This window comes from Loxodonta africana, chromosome 9 (assembly GCF_030014295.1).
Source record: "Loxodonta africana isolate mLoxAfr1 chromosome 9, mLoxAfr1.hap2, whole genome shotgun sequence".
NCBI classification, from domain to species: Eukaryota; Metazoa; Chordata; class Mammalia; order Proboscidea; family Elephantidae; genus Loxodonta; species Loxodonta africana.
The window spans coordinates 62,255,647-62,276,252 of NC_087350.1; the positions used below are offsets into that span (position 1 = coordinate 62,255,647).

General features: G+C 43.5%; 1 protein-coding gene across 2 annotated transcripts in view; it reads left to right on the forward strand.

Annotated features, from left to right (window-relative positions):
- The window catches only part of TNC (tenascin C), a 99,219-nt gene extending 79,523 nt beyond the window's left edge, over positions 1–19,696 (forward strand). For both annotated transcript variants that reach the window (XM_064291558.1, XM_010587700.3), the window contains 9 exons: positions 1,307–1,426; positions 3,586–3,729; positions 4,505–4,635; positions 6,792–6,924; positions 8,855–9,006; positions 9,471–9,567; positions 10,447–10,608; positions 17,089–17,252; positions 18,965–19,696. In XM_064291558.1, the coding sequence (XP_064147628.1) occupies positions 1,307–1,426; positions 3,586–3,729; positions 4,505–4,635; positions 6,792–6,924; positions 8,855–9,006; positions 9,471–9,567; positions 10,447–10,608; positions 17,089–17,252; positions 18,965–19,075 (1,214 nt within the window). In that variant the 3' untranslated portion in view covers positions 19,076–19,696. The remainder of the gene's footprint in view (positions 1–1,306; positions 1,427–3,585; positions 3,730–4,504; positions 4,636–6,791; positions 6,925–8,854; positions 9,007–9,470; positions 9,568–10,446; positions 10,609–17,088; positions 17,253–18,964) is intronic.
- The last annotated feature ends 910 nt before the right edge of the window (positions 19,697–20,606 follow it).

The following is a 20,606-nucleotide window of genomic DNA, read 5'->3' on the forward strand; positions in this document are numbered from 1 at the left end:
AGACTCCAAATAAGTTAAACAGTACTATTAATAATAATGGCAGTTATTGAGAGTTTCCTCAAGCATATCATACACACACTGTCTAGTTAATCCACACAACAGCCACCATCTGACAACTGAAGAAAGAGAGGGTTAAAGAAGGGAAATAACTTTCCCAAGGGCACTAGGCAGAGAAGCCAATTGTCTTAGTCATTTAGTGCTGTTACAACAAAAAGAAGACAAACAAGTGACTTTAATGAACAGAAATTTATTTTCTCACAGTTTAGGAGGCTAGAAGTCTGAATTCAGGACACTGGCTCCCAGGGGAGGCCTTCCCTGTCTGTTCTGGGGAGAAATTCCTTTCTCAGCTTCTCCAACATTCTTCTGGGCATTCCTTGGAGATCTCCAGGTGGCATCTCTCTTCACCCCATTTATGCTTGCTTCTCTGTGCCTAATCTACTCTTTGTATATCTCAGTAATGGTTAGGTTTAAAAGACATCCTGCGCTATAAGACCTGATTAACATAACAAAGAAACCCTTATTCCCAAATAGGATTACATCCATAGGTATTAAACCCCTTGCCATCGAGTCCATTCCGACTCATAGCGACCCTATAGGACAGAGTAGAAGTGCCCCACAGGGCTTCCAAGGAGTGCCTGGTAGATTTGAACCACCGACCTTTTGGTTAGCAGCTGCAGCTCTTAACCACTACACCACCAGGGTTTCCTCCACATGTATTGGGATTAGGATTTACAACACGTATTTTGGGTAGACACAACTCAATCCATAACACCAAGGTAGAACCTGGCACCACCAGTCTTGAGAGCCTAGCTCCATATTATCTACAAGTCACCTCCTAGAGATTGCTCAAAACCCAGAAAAGCCTCGAGCAGTCTTAATTACATAAATCTTCCCTGTTTCTGTAAGTTCTTTCCTTGGGGAAAATGATACGAACAATAATGATAATCTTTGTCACGAGTTTAGCCCTTTTTTCAGTTTATACACCACTTTTCCACCCATAATTTCATGTGAAAAGCAAAATAGCACTGGGGATAAGCCCAGACAGAATTATTATCCCCAGCCTGACTCCAGGTCCAGGGCTCTGAACCACCCCATGCAGCTGGCACTATGTCCCAACACGAGGAGGCCACAAGCAGTGCAGATACCAGAGTAGCTGTGGTCGCATATCCTACCCCACGACTGTCTATCTCTCCAACACGTCACTCCCATATCCTATCCCACAACTGTCTATCTCTCCAACACATCACTCCCATATCCTACCCCACGACTGTCTATCTCTCCAACACGTCACCACCTTTCTTTGCAGCTCTGGATGGTCCATCTGGCCTGGTGACGGCCAACATCACCGACTCAGAAGCGTTGGCCATGTGGCAGCCAGCCATTGCTACCGTGGACAGTTACGTCATCTCCTACACAGGGGACAGAGGTAAGGTCCTGTCCAAGGCTCTCCCCACTTTGAGGAGTGTCTGTTTTGCTGGAAAATCTTCCCGTTCTCTCTTCTCTGTTCCACATTTGGTACAGGATAATAAAAATGTGTGGGTTGGTTGGAAAAGTCAGTAATGTCCTTACGGCTCTTGAATACCAATTGCCCTCAAGTAGATTTTGACTCATGGTGACCCCATGTGTGTCGGAGGGAACTGTGCTTCACAGAGTTTCCGATGGCTAGTTTTTGAGAATTATATCACTGGGCCTTTCTTCTGAGGCACCTCTGGGTGGATTTGAACCTTTCAGTTAACAGCTGTGCATGTTAACTCTTTGTACCACCCAGGGATTCCGGCTCTTGAATACAACCTCAGAATAGACTTATGGGCTGGGGCTGGGGGTAGACGGTGGGGTAGAAGGACCTGTTCAGGGGGTAGCAAGGGAGGCCTCACCCATACTTCTCTCTTTGTTGTCCAGCTAAAGAGCATAAATATTGTAGTTACACCAAGTGAGTGAGTCTAGTAACTACTTGAAGGGAAAAAAGTACATCTCCAGCCTCCACGTGTTTTTTCAGCCTCTTCCTCCTCTCCTGCTGGTCTCTCTGCCTCCCGGAGCCAGCCACCTTCTCTAGGAAGTAGCTGTCATCTCTGACAAGGAATCCAAGATCTAAACTCTTTAACAGGCAGTTTCAGGCAATGCTGGGAAGCCTGGGTTCCTCAGAGGCCACAAAGGAGACCAGTTGTAGCAAACTTGATTTTAAACAGAGAACTGATTTTTCCTCGTTTGTGCAACCACCTTAACTGATTGACTGAACAAGCAGATTAAAACTCGCTTAGGGCACCAGAAAAGCATGGCCACCAGAAAGTAAAATAAAAATAAAAGAGAGAGGAGGAATAAAGATTCCTTTTCGGTGAACAAAGCCATAATTTTGTGATGAGCTACTCTAAAAAATAAATTTACTATTTTTATTTCAAAGTCTACATAAGTTTCATATTTTATGGCTTTATCTTGTTCTACCTTCAGTGATAATACAAGAGGGTGCCATAACTTGCCTGTACCTAGGGCCTGAAAATCATGATTCAGTTCTGGCAATCACCTAAGGGAATTCTTTATGATGACAGGGCAGAGAGGTGGGGCTTGTATGAATTTATTCTTTTTACTTTTCAATTCTTAAACATTTCCTATGAGTAAATTCTTCCAAGTCAGAGAATATGATATCTCTTGAACCCAGCACCTAAAACAAATCAGGGTATAACTCAAGGGAATTATGGAAATTGTGGATACATGGCTAGCAAAGAGCCTGGTCCACACGGGCCGGTGGATAATTAGATAGAGGGACCAACTTGCCCCAGTTTGCCAGGGACCATCCCAGTTTTAGCACAGCTTCCAGACTAAGATGGACTAGGAAGAAAAGCCTGGCAACCTGCTTCTGAAAATCAGCCAGTGAAAACGCTATGGATCACAACAGTCTGATCCACAACTGATCATGGGAATGACACAGGACCCTGCATCATTTTATCCCATTGTTACCAGCTAACACCACCACCACGCTGGGAAACCCTTCAGTCCTCAGCAAAGCAGACCATTAGCCACCTAGGAAATAAATGAATACACCTGGCACCATGGCTTCATTTCCACAGTTGGGTCTGATGCAGTGGGGCTGCCAAGTAGTAACCAGGCTCCCGTGTGGCTGCTGTTGCCTGATTTGTGTGATCCTTCCACTTTTTGATCTGACAAATGTTGCCAAATTATGAAAGGATGTGTGATTAAGCAAAAGAGAGGCTGGTGATCAACAGGACAAGGTGAATTGGAATAGCCCGGGGCTTGAGGATGTTACCTGCAGCTCCCCTCCAGCTCCTTCCTGTCTCAGCTGCAAAGCTGTTCCAGCCGGTACCATGTGGAAAACATCTCCTGACCCCCAGTTCCCCTTCCTTCTGATGTGGTGCCTGGAAAAATCTAGTCTCCATATGATAAATCCTTTGTACATGAAGCGAGCACTCAAGAGAGAGAAGGGCGTATGAGTCATTGCAGAAATCAAATCTGCCTTTCCACAGGGTCACTGAAAGTTTCTGTATTAGAAGTAGGTGTGTGTGCTGTTTGCCAAGTCTGCCAGTGGTCCAGCCCATGAGAGGTAACTGCCTAGCATGTGTATTTCTTGTTTAGTGCCAGAAATTACACGCACGGTGTCCGGGAACACAGTGGAGTACGCTCTGACCGACCTCCAGCCTGCCACGGACTACACACTGAGAATCTTTGCAGAGAAAGGGCCCCAGAAGAGCTCAGTCATCACTACCAAGTTCACAACAGGTAGGCAGGCATCAAGAGCCAGAAGCCCTCCTTTCTGAGACACCCACCCACAGCCTCCATCTTAAACAGTAACCCTCCCAACTCTTCTTTCTGAAGTCAGGTTCTTGCAATGTTAGGATGCCAACAGCAGCTGAATTCACCAGTGCCCACTCACTGAAGACCTTAAGAAACACACCATTTCCTTTTGAACTGAAATGACCTTGGTCTCCCCATGGACTAGGAAAAGGTTTTAAGAGGAAGGTTTTTTAAGTAGAAAACCAGTCTCCATTGGCCCTAATCCCAAAACTCAGTATTTAATGATCCATGTTCTAGGCAAGGAAATATTTTTAAGAGATTTTTCAGGCAAGTTTTCCGAGATGCCCACTGGATTTTTATACATTGAGATCTTTTTACAAACTTCAGCAAGCAAGGAAACAGGAGAAATGTTCTCTAGGTAGGGGCGAGCATCAATATTAACATTCATCTGTCCTTTTATTTAGAAAAAAGGAAGGGCTGGTAATTGTGTTCACAGCTGTATCTTTCTCCCAAAATCCAGCCAGGACTAGTGGAGACCATGGTGGGCTCAGGAAAAGCTTGCCCTTAGGGCAAGGTGAAGCACATAGACTTCATGCCTTCACAGATTACATGGCTCAACCCTCTCCTTTACGGTTGGGGAAGGTTGTGGCCCAAGGGCAAATAGGGAAAAGACTTGAACCCAGGTCTCCTGATGCCTCGCTAGGGATTTTTGTCCTACACTTACTGATATATTTGATATTAAATGTCTTATCTTCTACAGACCTCGATTCTCCAAGAGACTTGACCGCTACTGAGGTTCAGTCAGAAACTGCCCTCCTCACCTGGCGACGCCCACGGGCACCTGTAACTGGCTACCTCCTGGTCTATGAATCTGTGGACGGGACAGTCAAGGTATCTTGAAGTACATAAACAACTCCCCAATGCTACAAGCATTTTCATAAACCCCAGAGTAGGGAAGAATTATCCCAGTGCTATTTCTCTGCCCCAAGGCAAATGGGGAGCAGTGAAAAAAAAAAAAAAATTAGTGGGGACTATACTACATGCCAAGGAGCTCTGGTGGTGCAGTGGTTAAAGCAACTGACTGCTAATTTAAAGGTCAGCAGTTCGAAACCCCCAGTTGCTCTGTGGGAGAAAGATGTGGCAGTCTGCTTCCATAGAGATTTACAGCCTTGGAAACTCTATAGGGTCACTGTGAGTGGGAATTGACTCTACAGCAGTGGGTTTGATTTGGTTTGGTACTGTATGCCAGACTTTCTGAATCACATGCTGTACCCTCTCTCATTTTAACCACATTCACAGGCATCAGAGGTTAGGACTTCAACATGTCTTTTGATAAGGACACAGTTCAATTCATAATACTATCATAGCCCTTCCCCTAGGTGGTCTAACAATGAACCAACTCACTGTGTGACCTAAGGCAAATCCTTCCCTTCTCTAGGTATCAGTGTTCACATCTGTAAAATGAGAAATAGGACTCACTGATCTTTAAGTTCCCCTACTGGTCAGGCATTCTAGGATCCTGAGTTTACCGAAGCCATGAGTTTCATTCTAATTTACCCTAGTTGCCCTGGAAAGGGCTTTGCACAGCAGCTGAAAGAGCTGACAGGTAATTGGATCCCCAAGTAATTTGATCAGCCCAGCTTTGTACCTGGTAATTGATCCAAAGCCTCCCAAAGGTCGCTGGGTCTTTGATATTAAATGAGCACTCACCCCAGTTTCCTTCCCTGCATGTCCAATCCCCAGCTTTATATGTCTCACTCGGGAAAAGCCTGGTGAAGGAGAAATAGGTACTGGGAGACCGGGATGTAAGGCCATCCCCTGCCACTGACAAATTGTGAAGCTAGAACAAAACTTTTAGCCTCTCTGGGACTTAATTCCCCCGTGAGAAAAACCAAGATGACATACCTGCCCCACTCTGAGGATACGGGAGAGCTTTCTCAGGGCCCCTGAGCTCATTTTTTTTTTTTTTTTAATCCAGTCTGTTGTGTTTTCGGTCGTAGAGAGCCATGTTGTGTTTGGTTTAAGAGGAGTGTAGGTTGAATTTCAATCCCAGACACCAAGGTCATATGCTAAAAGGTGATCCCACAGGAATTGGAAGCTAGAAAGAAATTTAAAAAGAAAGAGGATCTCCTGCAAACTGAAACCAATGACCTCCTGGGGGTAGCAGCTCAGCAAACAGAAACAAGCTACCAAAGTAGTGAGCACAGGTCCCCTAGCAGCTGCACACATCTGCCTCTCCCAGATATCTCCGTTCTAGAAAGGAAACACACTGGGCCAGCTCAGACCTTCATTTTGCCGCCTCTACTGGGTGGTTTTTACTGGGTGGTTTACTGGGTTTTTTGTTTTTTTTTAATTTTTTTTTTTTACTGGGTTATTTTAGTCAACTGCTGACTCAAAAAAAAAAAAAAAAAAAACTGAATCGGAATCATCCAGTACCTTCTTAAATACACACCTGGCCTGGTCCCTCTCCTGGCTGTTAGGATTCAGTCAGTCTGGATGGGGCACAGGCATCACATGGATTAAAAGCTTCAAAGCGGACAATGAGAGCTGTATTTGGGGGCCACTTAGCTAACTGCTCTCAAAGTCTAGACCTTTGCTCCCTGTGAGATTCATGTTGCCACCAGATGAAGCTTCTTAAAGTACAGCTGGGTTCATTCATTCACTTGTTCAAAAATCTTTTGGGACCCCTCCATTCCTTGTAATGATAAACTTCAAATTCCATAGCGTGGCATTTAAGGACCTTTGTAACCTGGCCTTCGCCCACCTCATCCACTGCTCCCCAACCTGAAACCAAGTATGGCTGAGGTAATTGCCTCCTCACCTTATTTAATTCATTCTGCATCTTCTGGCCCCAGGGCCTTTGCTCAGGATGCAACCCTCTCCAACTCTGACACCCCAGCATGGGGCCTGGCACAGCGTGGGTACTTAGTAGATTTTTGTTGAATGAATAAATGAAAGGAGGGATGAATGAATGAATGAATGCACTGTCTACCCTGAGAATTTCTATGAATAGAAGCTATTTTTTTTTTTTCTTCTTCTGCCCATAGGAAGTAATTTTGGGTCCAGACACCACCTCCTACAACCTGGCAGAGCTGAGCCCATCCACCCACTACACGGCCAAGATCCAGGCATTGAATGGGCCCCTGAGGAGCAAGGTGATCCAGACCATCTTCACCACAAGTAAGGGGGCCCTGGGGAGTGACCAAGCCTTGAGAAACTAACCTCATGAGACTGAGTCAACCCTCCACTTCCCTGTTGACCTTGACTTTAAATTTTTCAAATACGTCTCTTAAAAGGCTCAATTCCTTGCTACTGCCTGAAAGCCCAGAGTCCCTGGGTGGCGCAAAAGGTTAAGTGCTCAACTACTAGCTGAAAGGTTGGCAGTTTGAACCCATCCAGAGGCACCTCAGAAGACAGACTTGGTGATCCACTTCCAAAAAGTTGCAGCCTTGAAAGCCCTATGGAGCACAGTTCTACTCTGCACACATGGGGTCACCATGAGTCAGGATCCACTAACAACAACCTGAAAGCCCAAGGATGTGGATGGAGAAGGTTATAGGCACCATGGCGAAAGGAAAGAGGACTAGTAGTGAGCACAACTGGATCAATCCCCATCTTCACGACTTGCTCTGTGTAACTTAGGAAAGTTACTTTCATTTTACAAGGCTCAGTTTCTTCATATATATAATCGGATTAGTAACCATCACTTCCTCATAAGAACCTCGTGTGGGTTAGAGGAGGTATTGGAACTCCTAACCCAGTAAGTGGTCCTTTGTCAAGGCTCATTATAAGCTCAATGTCCCTCCCCTCTCCTTCAGCACTTCAGAGGTTATAAATATCTTTTGCTTTCATTCATAAGCTTAAGCAGTGTTCCAGCCAGCTGGTACAGGGGCCAGGATTATTGTGTTTGATTTCCTGGGAGGCAAACGGAGACTCCCAGGGACTAAATGACCTGCTGAAGGCTACACTGTGAGTTAAAGTCAGAGCTAGGGTTTCAGGGTCAGAGGACATTTCCCTGCACCCTGCCACCTGGCGTCTACTGCTGATGGTAAACGTGCATATTGTTCCTTTGCTCCTTTCTTGAGGAAGGGAAGATCCGGTCTTTGGACAGCCCTGAAAGTGGGATACACTGAGTGTTCCCCAGCACTGCTTCCCTGCCTCTCACATTTCACTCAACTCTCTTTCTGCTCCCGTCTGCTTCCTCTGTGCCAGCTCTTACACCAGGTGCTAAGGGCACAAGAATACGCACCTGCCCTAAAGATGCTCTCAGTCTTAGACTGTGAAATAAGCAAGAAAACAAGTAAATAATGATAGATCTCAGGGGAGGGCTGGGAAGGTAAAGCAGAGTAGATGAGATATCAGATCAAAAAAAAACCTGCCCTGGCTGACAGTTCTCAGGCACCTACTGAATACAGCCCCAGGTGGTCCATTTCTACCGGGGGTTTAATTTTTCCTCTCACATTATCACACTTGGGAACGTCTTAAGCATTCTTGTTTTATCCCTCTAAGATTGCCAAGGCCCAGAGCAGTTAAATGACTTCTCCAATATCACACAGAAAGGAAGTGGCAAGTTCAGGACTAAAACCTTGGTCTCTGACTTCAGAGTCCTCTGAAGAGGCTGAGATGCAACTATAAACATGGATTAAAATGTATTTGGGGAGATCAAATATCCAAATCTTTTATCAGATTTTCAAAGCAGCCTGTACCCTAATCAAGGTCCCTGATCGACAGTGGGCCACCCACCCTGTGTTAGAAGCCCAGGCATGCTGACCAGGACCCCTGGCGTTCAGTGGGTGCTGCATGGCTGCTCCACAGAAGTCAATCAAGGTTGACCAGGCATATGCTGCTCAGCTCTCCTCCCACTGATATCACTGACTGCTTCCATCAATATAAGAGACGGAGATGTGTCCTTTATATGCATAACCTCTAAACCTCCTAGCACCCCCGAAGAATAGGTTTTGTCCCTATTTTATGCAAGGAAACAGAACCTCAGAGAGGTTAAGTTGCTTGCCCATAGGAATCTCACCAATAAGCAGTTGAGCTGCCATTTGAAAGTTCTTACCCCAGTCCTCCTGCTTCTGAAAGAGTCACTATTTCTTCTTATCCACAGCTGGACTCCTGTACCCATTCCCCAAGGACTGCTCCCAAGCAATGCTAAATGGAGACACGACCTCTGGCCTCTACACAATTTATCTGAATGGCGATAAGGCCCAGCCCCTGCAAGTCTACTGTGACATGACCTCTGACGGGGGTGGATGGATTGTGAGTGTCACCAAGGTGGACTCTAGAGCTCTCGAGCATTGAGGGTGGGTTGGGTGGTGGGTGGAGTTAGTGGGGGGTGAGGGTGGGGGAAGGGGGAGGTCATCCCTGTGTACTCTGACACCCTGGCATAGGTTTTGCGAGATAGTGCGTGCCACACTGAAGCACTCAGTAATTACCTATTAAACAAAGGAAAAGGAAAGAAGCTGGAGACAAAAGACAGGGAAAAAGGATTTTCTAATAATTTATCTCATCTGATCTTCCTCAAACAACCCTATGAAGTACAGTTGGCATCGATCATGGAGCCCATTACTGATACGATTTAGCACTGACCAAGCACTTACTATCTACCAGGCACCATGGGAGTTGATGTTCTCGCCACGGTCCAATGTTCTTCCACTCAGAAAGGTGCCCTTTCTTCCCTTCAATAGCATCAGTGTACCCAGATTCATCGGTTATGTTTGTAGGTGTTCCTGAGACGCAGCAATGGACGCGAGGATTTCTATCGAAACTGGAAGGCATATGCTGCTGGATTTGGGGACCACAGAGATGAATTCTGGTTGGGTAATGTCACCCCTCATGTTGGGTTCTGCCTCAAAATGCCCATTGCTGCCTTTTTCATTTGTCCTGACCCACAGTGGCCTATGGGAGAGACATGGGTTAGGAGGAGGCAATAGCTCTGATGGTAGACAGAGAATTTTGCATGCTCAGGGGAAGACTGCTCAATGCTATGGGTCATTAAAATTAAAAATCTAATGGAGAACCAACAGCCAGGCCTTAAGAATTTGCTTGATCCTAAGTCATTCACTGAACCATTTATAGAATTGCCCTCACTGATATCATTGACTGAGTCTGTCCTGGGCACTAGGAGCTGAGATGGTTATATGGCTATATGGATATGATTATGTCCATAACCTCTAAACCTCCTAGCACACTCTCTGCCCCCAGAGTAAGTTTTATCTCCATTTTGCACAAGAGGAAACAGAGCCTCAGAGAGGTGAAGTTGTTTGTCCATAGGAATTTCACTAATAAGCAAATTGAACTGCAATTTGAAAGTTCCAAAATTAACACGATAATGCCATTATCCATCCATGCATGCAACTCACACTTTCCCACAACCTGCCTCACACAGAGCACCGTTCTGTGCGCTGTTGCCTGGGCTGGGGATATTTAAAAGGTGCTTTCAGCCCCTTATCTCCTTTGATTTTCACAATACACTAGGAGGTTGGCAGGGCAACAATTATCAACTTGATTTTACCTAAGGCTCAGAAACATGGTATCTGTTGCCTGGCATTGCACCAGCAAGGGGCGGACCAGGCTTGAAGCCCAGGTCTGCGGGACTCAAACCTCTTTCCAGTGCAGCTGTGTATGTTGCAGGGTAGAGTAGAAATGAGGGCCTCGGCCACTTGTGCTTCTTCACCAACCCTTGCCTGTCCTCAACAGGGCTGGACAACCTGAGCAAAATCACAGCCCAGGGGCAGTACGAACTCCGGGTGGACCTGCGGGACCACGGAGAGACAGCCTACGCCGTCTACGACAGGTTCAGCGTGGGAGATGCCAGGTCGCGCTACAAGCTGAAGGTGGAAGGGTACAGCGGGACAGCAGGTACGGGGCAGCAGCCCCAAGAACCTAATTCATCCATTCACCATTCCTTCCTTCTTTCCTTCATTAATGCATCCATTTATGGATTCAACAGCTATTTGAACACCTAAAAAAACATTAAAAGGTTACCATCGAGTCAATTCCAACTCATGTCAACTCCCACGTGTGTCAGAGTTGAACTGTGCTCCATAGTGTTTTCAACCGTTGATTTTTTTGAAGTAGACTTCCAGGACTTTCTTTCTAGGTGCCTCTGGGTAGACTTGAACCTCCAACCTTTTGGTTAGCAACTGAGCATATGAACAATTTACACCATCCAGGGGCTCCTTTGAATACTGTTATGGATGGAATTATGTCCCCCCAAATTGTGTGTTGTGAATCTTAACCTCTATGCCTCTAGTTATAGTCTCATTTGGGAATGGATTGTGTTTGCTATATAAATGAGGTAGGATTAGTGTACAGTATATCTCTGGAGTCAATCTCTTTTGAAATATAAAACAGATTAAACTAGCAGGCAGAGCAGAGACCAGGGAGGGGCATGCAAGCCACATAAAGATCGCCTGGGAGCAGAAGCTCAAAGAGACAAAGACCTTCCTCCAGAGCCCACAGAGAGAGAAAGCCTTCTCCTAGAGCTAGCACCCTGAATTCGGACTCTGTGAGAAAATAAAATTTCTGTTTGTTAAAGCTACCCATTTGTGGTATTTTTGTTATAGTACCACTACCCAAAAATAGTACCACTAAAAAACCACTAGATAAGATAAATACCTTCTTGTTGTTGTCATTGTTAGGTGCTGTTGGGTTGGCTCTAACCCATAGTAACCCCATGTACAGCAGAACAGAACACTGCCTGGTCCTCCACCATCCTCACAACCATTGCCATATTTGAGCCCACTGTTGCAGCCACTGTGTCAATCCATCTCGTTGAGGGTCTTCCTCTTTGTTTCTGACCCTTTACTTTACCAAGCATGATGTCCTTCTCCAGGGACTAGTTCCACCTGATAACATGTCCAAAGTATGTGAGATGAAGTCTTGTAATCCTTGCTTCTGAGGAGAATTCTGGCTGTACTTCTTCCAAGACAGATTTGTTCCTTCTTCTGGCAGTCCATGGTATATGTGATATTCTTTGCCAACATCATAATTCAAAACTGATATATCCATATCAGTTCTTCTTTGGTCGTCCTTATTCATTTTCCAGCTTTCTCATGCATATGAAGTGATTAAAAACACCATGGCTTGGGTCAGGCACACCTTAGTCCTCAAAGTGACATCTTTGCTTGTTAACACTTTAAAGGGGTCTTTTGCACTGTATTTGCCCAATGCAATACACCGTTTGATTTCTTAACTGCTGCTTCCATGGGCATTGATTGTGGATACAAATAAAATGAAATCCTTGACAACTTCAATCTTTTCCCTGTTTATCATGATGTTGCTTATTTGGCCAGTTGTGAAAATTTTTGTTTTCTTTATGTTGAAGTGCAATCTATACTGAAGACTGTGGTCTTTGATCTTCATCAGTAAGTACTTCAATTTCTCTTCACTTTCAGCAAGGAAGGTTGTATCATCTGCATAACCCAGGTTGTTATTGAGACTTCCTCCAATACTGATGCCTCATTCTTTTTTGTATAGTCCAGCTTCTCTGGTTATTTGCTGTGCATACAAATTGAATAAGTATGGTGAAAAGATACAACCCTAATGTACACCTTTCCTGATTTTAAACCAAGCAGCATCCCCTAGTTCTGTTTGAACAACTGTCTCTTGGCCTATGTACAGGTTCCACACGAGTACAATTAAGTGTTCTGGAATTGCCGTTCTTTGCAATGTTACCCATAATTTGTTATGATCCACACAGTTGAATGCCTTTGTATAGTCAATAAAACACAGGTAAACATCTTTCTGGTATTCTCTGCTTTCAGCCAGGATCCATCTGACATCAGCAATGATATCTCTCATTCCGGATTCTCTTCTGAACCCAGCTTGAATTTCTGGCAGTTCCCTGTCGATGTGCTACTACAACTGTTTTTTATTATCTTCAGCATAATTTTACTTGCATGTGATATTAATGATATTGTTTGATAATTTCTGCATTCCATTGGATCACCTTTCTTTGGAGTGGGCACGAATATGGATCTCTTCCGGTAGATTAGCCAAGTAGCTGTCTTCCAAATTTCTTAGCATAGACGAGTGCGTACTTCCAGCATTGCCTCTGTTTGTTGAAACATTTCAATTGGTATTCTGCCAATTCCTGGAGGATTGTTTTTCATCAATGCCTTCAGTGCAGCTTGGACTCCTTCCTTCAGTACCATTGGTTCTTAATCATATGCTACCTCCTGAAAAGGCTGAACATGGACCAATTCTTTTTGGTACAGTAACTCTGTCTTCCTTCCATCTTTTTTTTGATGCTCCTGCATCATTCAATTTTCTGCCCATAGAATCCTTCAATATTGCAATAAGTCTTGAACTTTTTCTACAGTTCTTTCAGATTGAGAAATGCCGAGAGTGTTCTTCATTTTTGGTTTTCTAATTCCTGGTCTTTGCACATTTCATTATAATACTTTACTTTGCCTTCTTAAGCTGCCTTTTGAGATCTCCTATTCAGCTCTTCTACTTCATTATTTCTTTCTTTTTTTTTAGCTACTCTAGATTCAAGAGCAAGTTTCAGAGTCTCTCCTGACATCCACTTTGCTCTTTTTTTCTTTTCTGTCTTTTTAATGACCTTTTGCTTTCTTCATTTTTGATCTCCTTGATGTCGTCCCACAACTCATCTAGGTTTTCGTCATTAGTGTTCAATGTGTCATATATATTCTTGAGATGGTCTCTAAATTCAGGTATGATATACTCAAGGTCATGCTTTGGCTTTTGTGGACTTATTTTAATTTTCTTCAGTTTCAACTTGAACTTGCATATGAGCAACTGATGATCTATTCCACAGTTGGCCCCTGGCCCTGTTCTGACTGATGATATTGAGTTTCTCCATCACCTTTTTCCACAGATGTAGTCTATATGATTCCTGTGTATTACATCTGGCAAGGTCCATATGTATAGTCACCATTTATGTTTAGGGTTTATGTTTAGGGTGTAATTATAGGTATGGCTACAAATATTGAAGAGGATGGTGTCACATTCATTGTCAAAAAGAACATTTCGAGATCTATCCTGAAATACAACATGCTGTCAGTGATGGGATAATATCCATACACCTACAAGGAAGACCAGTTAATAAGACTATTATTCAAATTTATTCACCAACCATCAATGCCAAAGATGAGGAAATTGGAGACTTGTACCAACTTCTGCAGTCTGAAATTGATCATGCAATCAAGATGCACTGATAATTACTGGTGACTGGAATGGGATTGGAATGCAAAAGTTGGAAACAAAGAAGGATAAGTAGTTGGAAAATATGGCCTTGGTGACAGAAACAACATGGGAGATAATATAGAATTTTGCAAAACCAACAACTTATTCATTGGGCATACCTTTTTCAACAAGACAAATACCTACTAGATGCTAACCCAGAAGCACTGTAATTGAACAGGGTTGGGTGGATACTTTGGTCACAGAAACATAGAATAAGTTGGGAATCAGAACAATCAGGATTGAGTTGCAACTACAGTCACTCAGAAAATGTCTTTTTCTTATCCATTTTTAGATGTCAGCAAAAGAAAAACAGTCTTTTTCGGAGGTCTTAATAATCACCTAACCCAGTGCCTTTCAAATTTTAATGTGCATCTCACTTGGTGGGGATCCTATTATAGATGGTGATTCAGCAAGCCTGGGGTGGGGCTGAGATTTTGCATTTCTAATAAGTTCCCAGGTGCTGCCAATATTGCAGGTCTGTGAACCACTTTCAGTAGCAACGATGCACTCTATCACCTAACTGCTTAAATCTCTTCTAAGACATCCCTGCCAACTGGTCATTGGTCATCAGCCTCAGTCTTTATAACCCCTCATGACCAGGAGCTCACTACCTCCCAAGAAGCCCTTTCATTCCTTGTCTGAGTCATAATCTGGTCCAGGTTTTGAAGATTTCTTTGAGTAGAAATGGCTTTTGCTTGCTTTTTGGCTCCACATTAGAGAAGGAGTTAATAAGAAAACAACACATACTATGGCTTACCAGGTAGCATCCTCTTTTGTAGATGTTTAACACACATTCCCCCATTCAATTCCCACAAGGAGTCCCAGCATGCTGCAAACAGTTAAGCACTGGGCTATTAACCAAAATATTGGGGGTTTGAATCCACCCAGAAGCACCTTGGAAGAAAGGCCTGGCTATTTACTTCCAAAACGTCACAGACTTGAAAACCCTATGGCAACTGGTTTGGTCTTTTTTTGTTTGTTTTTGGCTGTTGTTGTTAATTCCCACAAAGCCCATTCCAGAAAGATATTGCTATTATACAGATGAGGAAAGATGTCACCTTGAGCACGCACCTGGCCCAAGCCATGGTATCTTCAATCACCTCATATGCGTGCAAAGGTTGGACAATGAATAAAGAAGACTGAAGGAGAATTGATGCCTTTGAATTATGGCGTTGGCAAAGAATACTGAATATACCATGGACTGCCAGAAGAAGGAACAAATCTGTTTTGGAAGAAGTACAGCCAGAATTCTCCTTAGAAGCAAGGATTGCAAGACTTCATCTCACACTTTGGACATGTTACCAGGAAGGACCAGTCCCTGGAGAAGAACATTATGCTTGGTAAAGTAGTGGTTCAGCGAAAAAGAGGAAGACCCTCAACAAGATGGATTGACACAACGGCTGCAACAATGGGCTCAAACATAAGTAGCAACGATTGTTGTGAGGGTGGCACCGGATGGGGCAGGGTTTTGTTCTCTTGTGCATAGGGTCACTATGAGTCGGAACTGACTCGATGGCATCTAACAACAACAATACAGATGAGGAAACTCAGACTCCGAAAAGCTCAATTCTTTGACCAAGGCAAAGCCACTTGTAGAGGGTGAACCCAGGATGCAAACCTGGCTGCAGAGAACTGCTGCACACCAGTGTTCTTGGTAACAAGGAGGGATTGGTCCTGAGAGTGTGGACAGCTCCACACCATACACCCCCACTTTGGGTAGATTTCAGTTAAGCCTATAGAAATAGAAAAGACAGATGCTATGGCATATTCCCACCCTCTCTGATCCCTGAAAGAAAACATCCATAAAGGGAAAAGTCTACAGACAGAGCGTACCAAAAACCAGGCTCAGCCCAGAGAGGCACAAAGCTCTTTTGAGATGGCAGTTCTCATGGAAGTTGGTGTCAGGCACAGAGATACCCAGAGGCTACAGTTGTTTTCATTCTTGCATCACTCAAAGAATTCTAACATTTTATTACCTGGCAATAAATATCTCTTTGACTGAGATGGCTTCAGGCGAGAAGGATGTTGTTGCAAAGCAAGCAAATTCAGCAAGCAGCAGGAATGTGGCCCCCACCAATCTCTTTTTGTGTTTCCAGGGCAAGAATGGGCCACTATATTCCCCTTTACTAAGCTAACTCTTGCAAGCTGCATTTCCTGTGTCCTTTTGGTTGTAGGCTTAAAACCAGCTATTCCCTCAGGAGAGTATCTGCTTTCATCAATATTACCTGCAGCCACGTTCTCTTGGTAGCATCATCAGTTACTAAGACATCTGAATTCTTTTGGCAAACTGGCTCCAAAATATTAGGGTAGAAGTCACTGGCATATTCAAATCTTTGTGTATAGATTTGGCCAGGGTTGGGGTGGCGGGACACAAAAGGAAATGGCACTTAAACGCTTCTTTAAAATTTAATAAATTGAATTACAAATTAGATTTCCAAATAGTAGGACATATAAATGGATTTCTTGTCTAAGAAAAGAACACTAGTCAGATGGACTCTTTTAAAATAACTGTGACTTGGAATCAACTCGAAGGCAACAGGTTTGGTTTTCAGTTTATACGGTACAGAGGCTATTTGGTGACATCTGATATCTGAAGGGTTTCATTATAGATATGGCTACAGATATTTGTATTTAGAGCGGAAAGCACATCGTTATTTAAGTGCAGATTCGCCCCTTTACTCTCTGAGGTCCTTTATGTAAAAGGAATGCAGAAAAATCTAAAGAATAAGACAACTGTAACAACCATTCGCATACAACTCTTCCTGTTTGTAGTACACCTTCATACCAATTGTCACAAAGTACTGTTCACTGGCAAATAGAATCGATGTGCTAGACCCATTTTAAAGATGAGAAGACTGAGATTCAATTAGAAGTTTGTACAAGGTTACACATAGGGAGTGCAAGAGATGGAACTCGAACCTGGACCCTCCAAAGCCACCTACAACCCCCTTTCTACAAAGTTCTGCTGCTTCTGTCAGAAATTAATCCTCATGCCCTACCCAATATGGTGTTCCATGCTATGTTCAAGGCCCAGGACCTCTCAGTTGTCACCTCTGGTCCTGCCCTTTTCAGCTTGGAAGGAAAGCTCCAGCTAGGATTTCTCAGATCTGTATTTTCCCTCACTCCCAGGTGACTCCATGGCCTACCATAATGGCAGATCCTTCTCCACCTTCGACAAAGACACAGACTCAGCCATCACCAACTGTGCCTTGTCCTACAAAGGAGCTTTCTGGTATAAGAACTGTCACCGCGTCAACCTGATGGGCAGATATGGGGACAACAACCACAGTCAGGTGAGTGGGCTGTGAGGGCCCAGGCGAGGGCCCAGGGAAGGAAGTTGGTTGGGGCTGATAGGGGACCAGTTCAGCTTGTCCCATCCTGGCTGAGCTTAGCAGACAGGAAGCTCGGGGAGCACGACAACACTCTAAGAGGAGATCTCAGTGACGCTGCAGGTCAGGTAAAATCATAGAAACAGTACATGTGAACCCATGAAGACTCCAAGGACAGCACTGGTCAAGTGGAGTCCAAACATGGAAAGCTTCCCTCAGACAAAATCTTTCTCTGACCCCCAAAATGGAAAACAGAGAAAAGTGGAGGCCATTTAGGTGAACCAAGGGAGAGATGAAACAGGCAGGAGTAATTACAAACGTATTTGCCCATTAAGAACTGGCCATTCTTAAATCCCACCTCCCTGTCAGACTCAGAAACCTCTCGATGTCAGTAAATTCCAAATACTTAGAATCAGATAAAACGTCTCCTTTTTTTCCCTCATTTCACCAGTCATTAACTTCTCCACGAACATCTTTCTTTGCAGCCCTATGTAGCTTAAAGAGGGGTTCAGCGCATGGGGTGGTGGCTTCACAGGAGCACTGTAGGAAGTCGAAGTTACCACATCCTGAGTCTGCTCCTTTCCCCAGTGGGACAAGGGGCCATTTGGACTTGACAGGCAGACTACCCATCTTTGGCCTTTAAACCAAAAGCTCGCCATGGAGTCGATTCTGACTCATGGTTACACTATCTTTATTCTCCTCTATAAAGAGTCAAACAGGAGTCCCTGGGTGGGGCAAAATGTTAAGCACATGACCACTAACTGAAAGGTTGGTAGTTTGAACTCAGCCAGAGGCACCTAGAAAGAAAGGCCTGGTGAGCTACTTCTGAAATAATCAGCCATAGAGAACCCTATGGAGCACAGTTCTACTCTGCAACACATGGGGTCATGATGAATTAGAATCAACTCAACAGCAATAGGTTTGGTTTTTAAAGAGTCAAACAGGGAACCTGAAGGCCTGGACACAAACACAGCCTTGTTGAAAATCTTTGGCCCAAATTCCAAAAATACTTCTCCCTAATTGAGGTTAAGGAAGTAATATTTATCCAGAACCTACAATGTGCCCAGCACTATAATTGATCTGTTGCAAACTTATTTAATCTTTATAGCTTCCTTTCAAGGTAGGCATTACCAATCTGGAGGGAAAAAAGGTAGTGAAACTGAGGCTCAGAAAGGTTTAATAACTTACTCAAGATCATTTAGCTCTCAAATAACCCTATATTCATGTTGCAAAACTTTTATTCCACCTACATTCTTTCTGCTATTCCATAATACAACCTTATTAAAATATTCCTTAGGAATATCAGGAATTATAGCTCTCCCTGTATATAGCCACTCAATCCTGCAAAGCTCCAATTATGATCTTGAGTTCTTTCAGAATCTATTTCTAATGATGGTGAGTTTCATCAGCCACTGTTTTGTTTCCAGATGGCAGCTCAAAGCTCAATGCAAACTCAGGTGACTTCTGACTAAAGTAAAAAATTAGGTCTGATTCATCCAGTTCTTTTGAAACTTTTAATGATACAGACTGATGGATAGATAGGAAAGAGGCTGCTGTGAGACATCAAATGCTGAAATTGAAACACAGCTCATTTCATTTCGTTGACTTAATAGCAATGGTCAGTGAATGTTTTGCCTAATGGAAACTAACCTAGAGGCCTTCTCTATTTTTTGCAGGGCGTTAATTGGTTCCACTGGAAAGGCCATGAACACTCAATCCAGTTTGCTGAGATGAAGCTGAGACCCAGCAACTTCAGAAATCTTGAAGGCAGGCGCAAGCGGGCATAAATTCCAGGGACAACTGGGTAAGGGAGGAGTAAGGCCCAGAGAAAGGAAAGAATTTTACCAAAGCATCAATACAACCAGTCCAACAATCAAGCCACACCTGGGCATTTGGCAAGAGCAAAGTTGACCATGCACCATCAGGGCCAACAGTAGCAACAGTGGCCCAACCACTCGGCAATTACTTCCTTGGCACCAAAGACAACAGTCTCAATAGGTTTCTGTTTTGATTCAGCAAAAATCTTCTAGCGACGGCATCACAATGATTTTTACTTCTCTTGGGTGGCTCTGGGAATGGGAGAGGGGTAGGCTGTATGTTGGTAGTTTGTTTTAGAACCAGCCATATCTTACACAAAGCTGTATAATTAATGATCATTATTTTTGGTAGCAACGTTTTAAATGTGTGTCATTGGAAGACGTCCCTTTTTTACATTTCATACAACGGAAACCAGAAAAACCAACACCGTTTTGATTTTAAGGACATGATTAATATTATTAATATAATAATAATGGTGATGATGAAAACTAAGGATTTTAAAAGAGATCTCCTTTCCAAAACACAGCTGGACAGTACCTGACTGTATTTTTTTTTTTTTTTAATAAAAGCACAAGTACTTTTAAGTTCGACTGTTATTTTGCCTTCGTCGTTGAGTCTGAATTCCACCAACATTGATGTATTTGAACACAGGGAGGAATGTTGGAAGGAAAGGTAAGAGATAGTGGTCAAGAGGAAAGGAAACACTTGAAGCTTAATAAAAGTTAATTAAAAAAAAAAGAGGAAAGGAAGAAGAAAAGAAAGATTAGAGGGTGGGGTAGAAGAACACTTTTTTGAACAAAGTTGAACAAGATTGGACAAAGCTTGCAACTTAAGATTCAGCTTCTTGCTCAATACTTCTACAACTAATAACTTATGGTTTAGAAGATGCTTTTATGCCCATATTTTATTGTAACCTCCTAACAATGATTGTTATCACACAAAATAAGATTGTTATCATACAAGGGTTGAAATCCCCAGTGTTGCACTTCCTGAGTTCAAATCCTGGCTCCACCATTCCCAAGTTTCTTAATCTCTCTGTGCCTCAGTTCCTTCATCTGTAATGTGTGAATAATAACAGTTCTTACTTCACAGAGTTTCTCTGAAGAATAAGTAACTGCATTTGTGTGAGGTTCTTACTACAGTGCTTGACATGCATGAAGTGCTATAAGTCCCTGGGTTTATGCTTGACTACTGACTGAAAGGTTGGCAGTCCAAGTCCACTCATCGGCACCTTGAAAGGCAAGGCCTAGTTCTCTAAGATCACAGCCATTGAAAACCCCTGTGGAGCACAGTTCTACCCTGACACACATGGAGTTACCATGAATCAGAACTGACTTAACAGCAATGAATTTGGTCTAGGTTTTTTGTTTTTTTTTTTTAATCACTACTATTATTTTTGCTCTGTCGTACATAGGGTCACTATGAGTCAGAACCGACTCAACAGCACCTAAAAACAACAACTATTATTTTATATATGATGGACTTGGTTTCAAAGACATG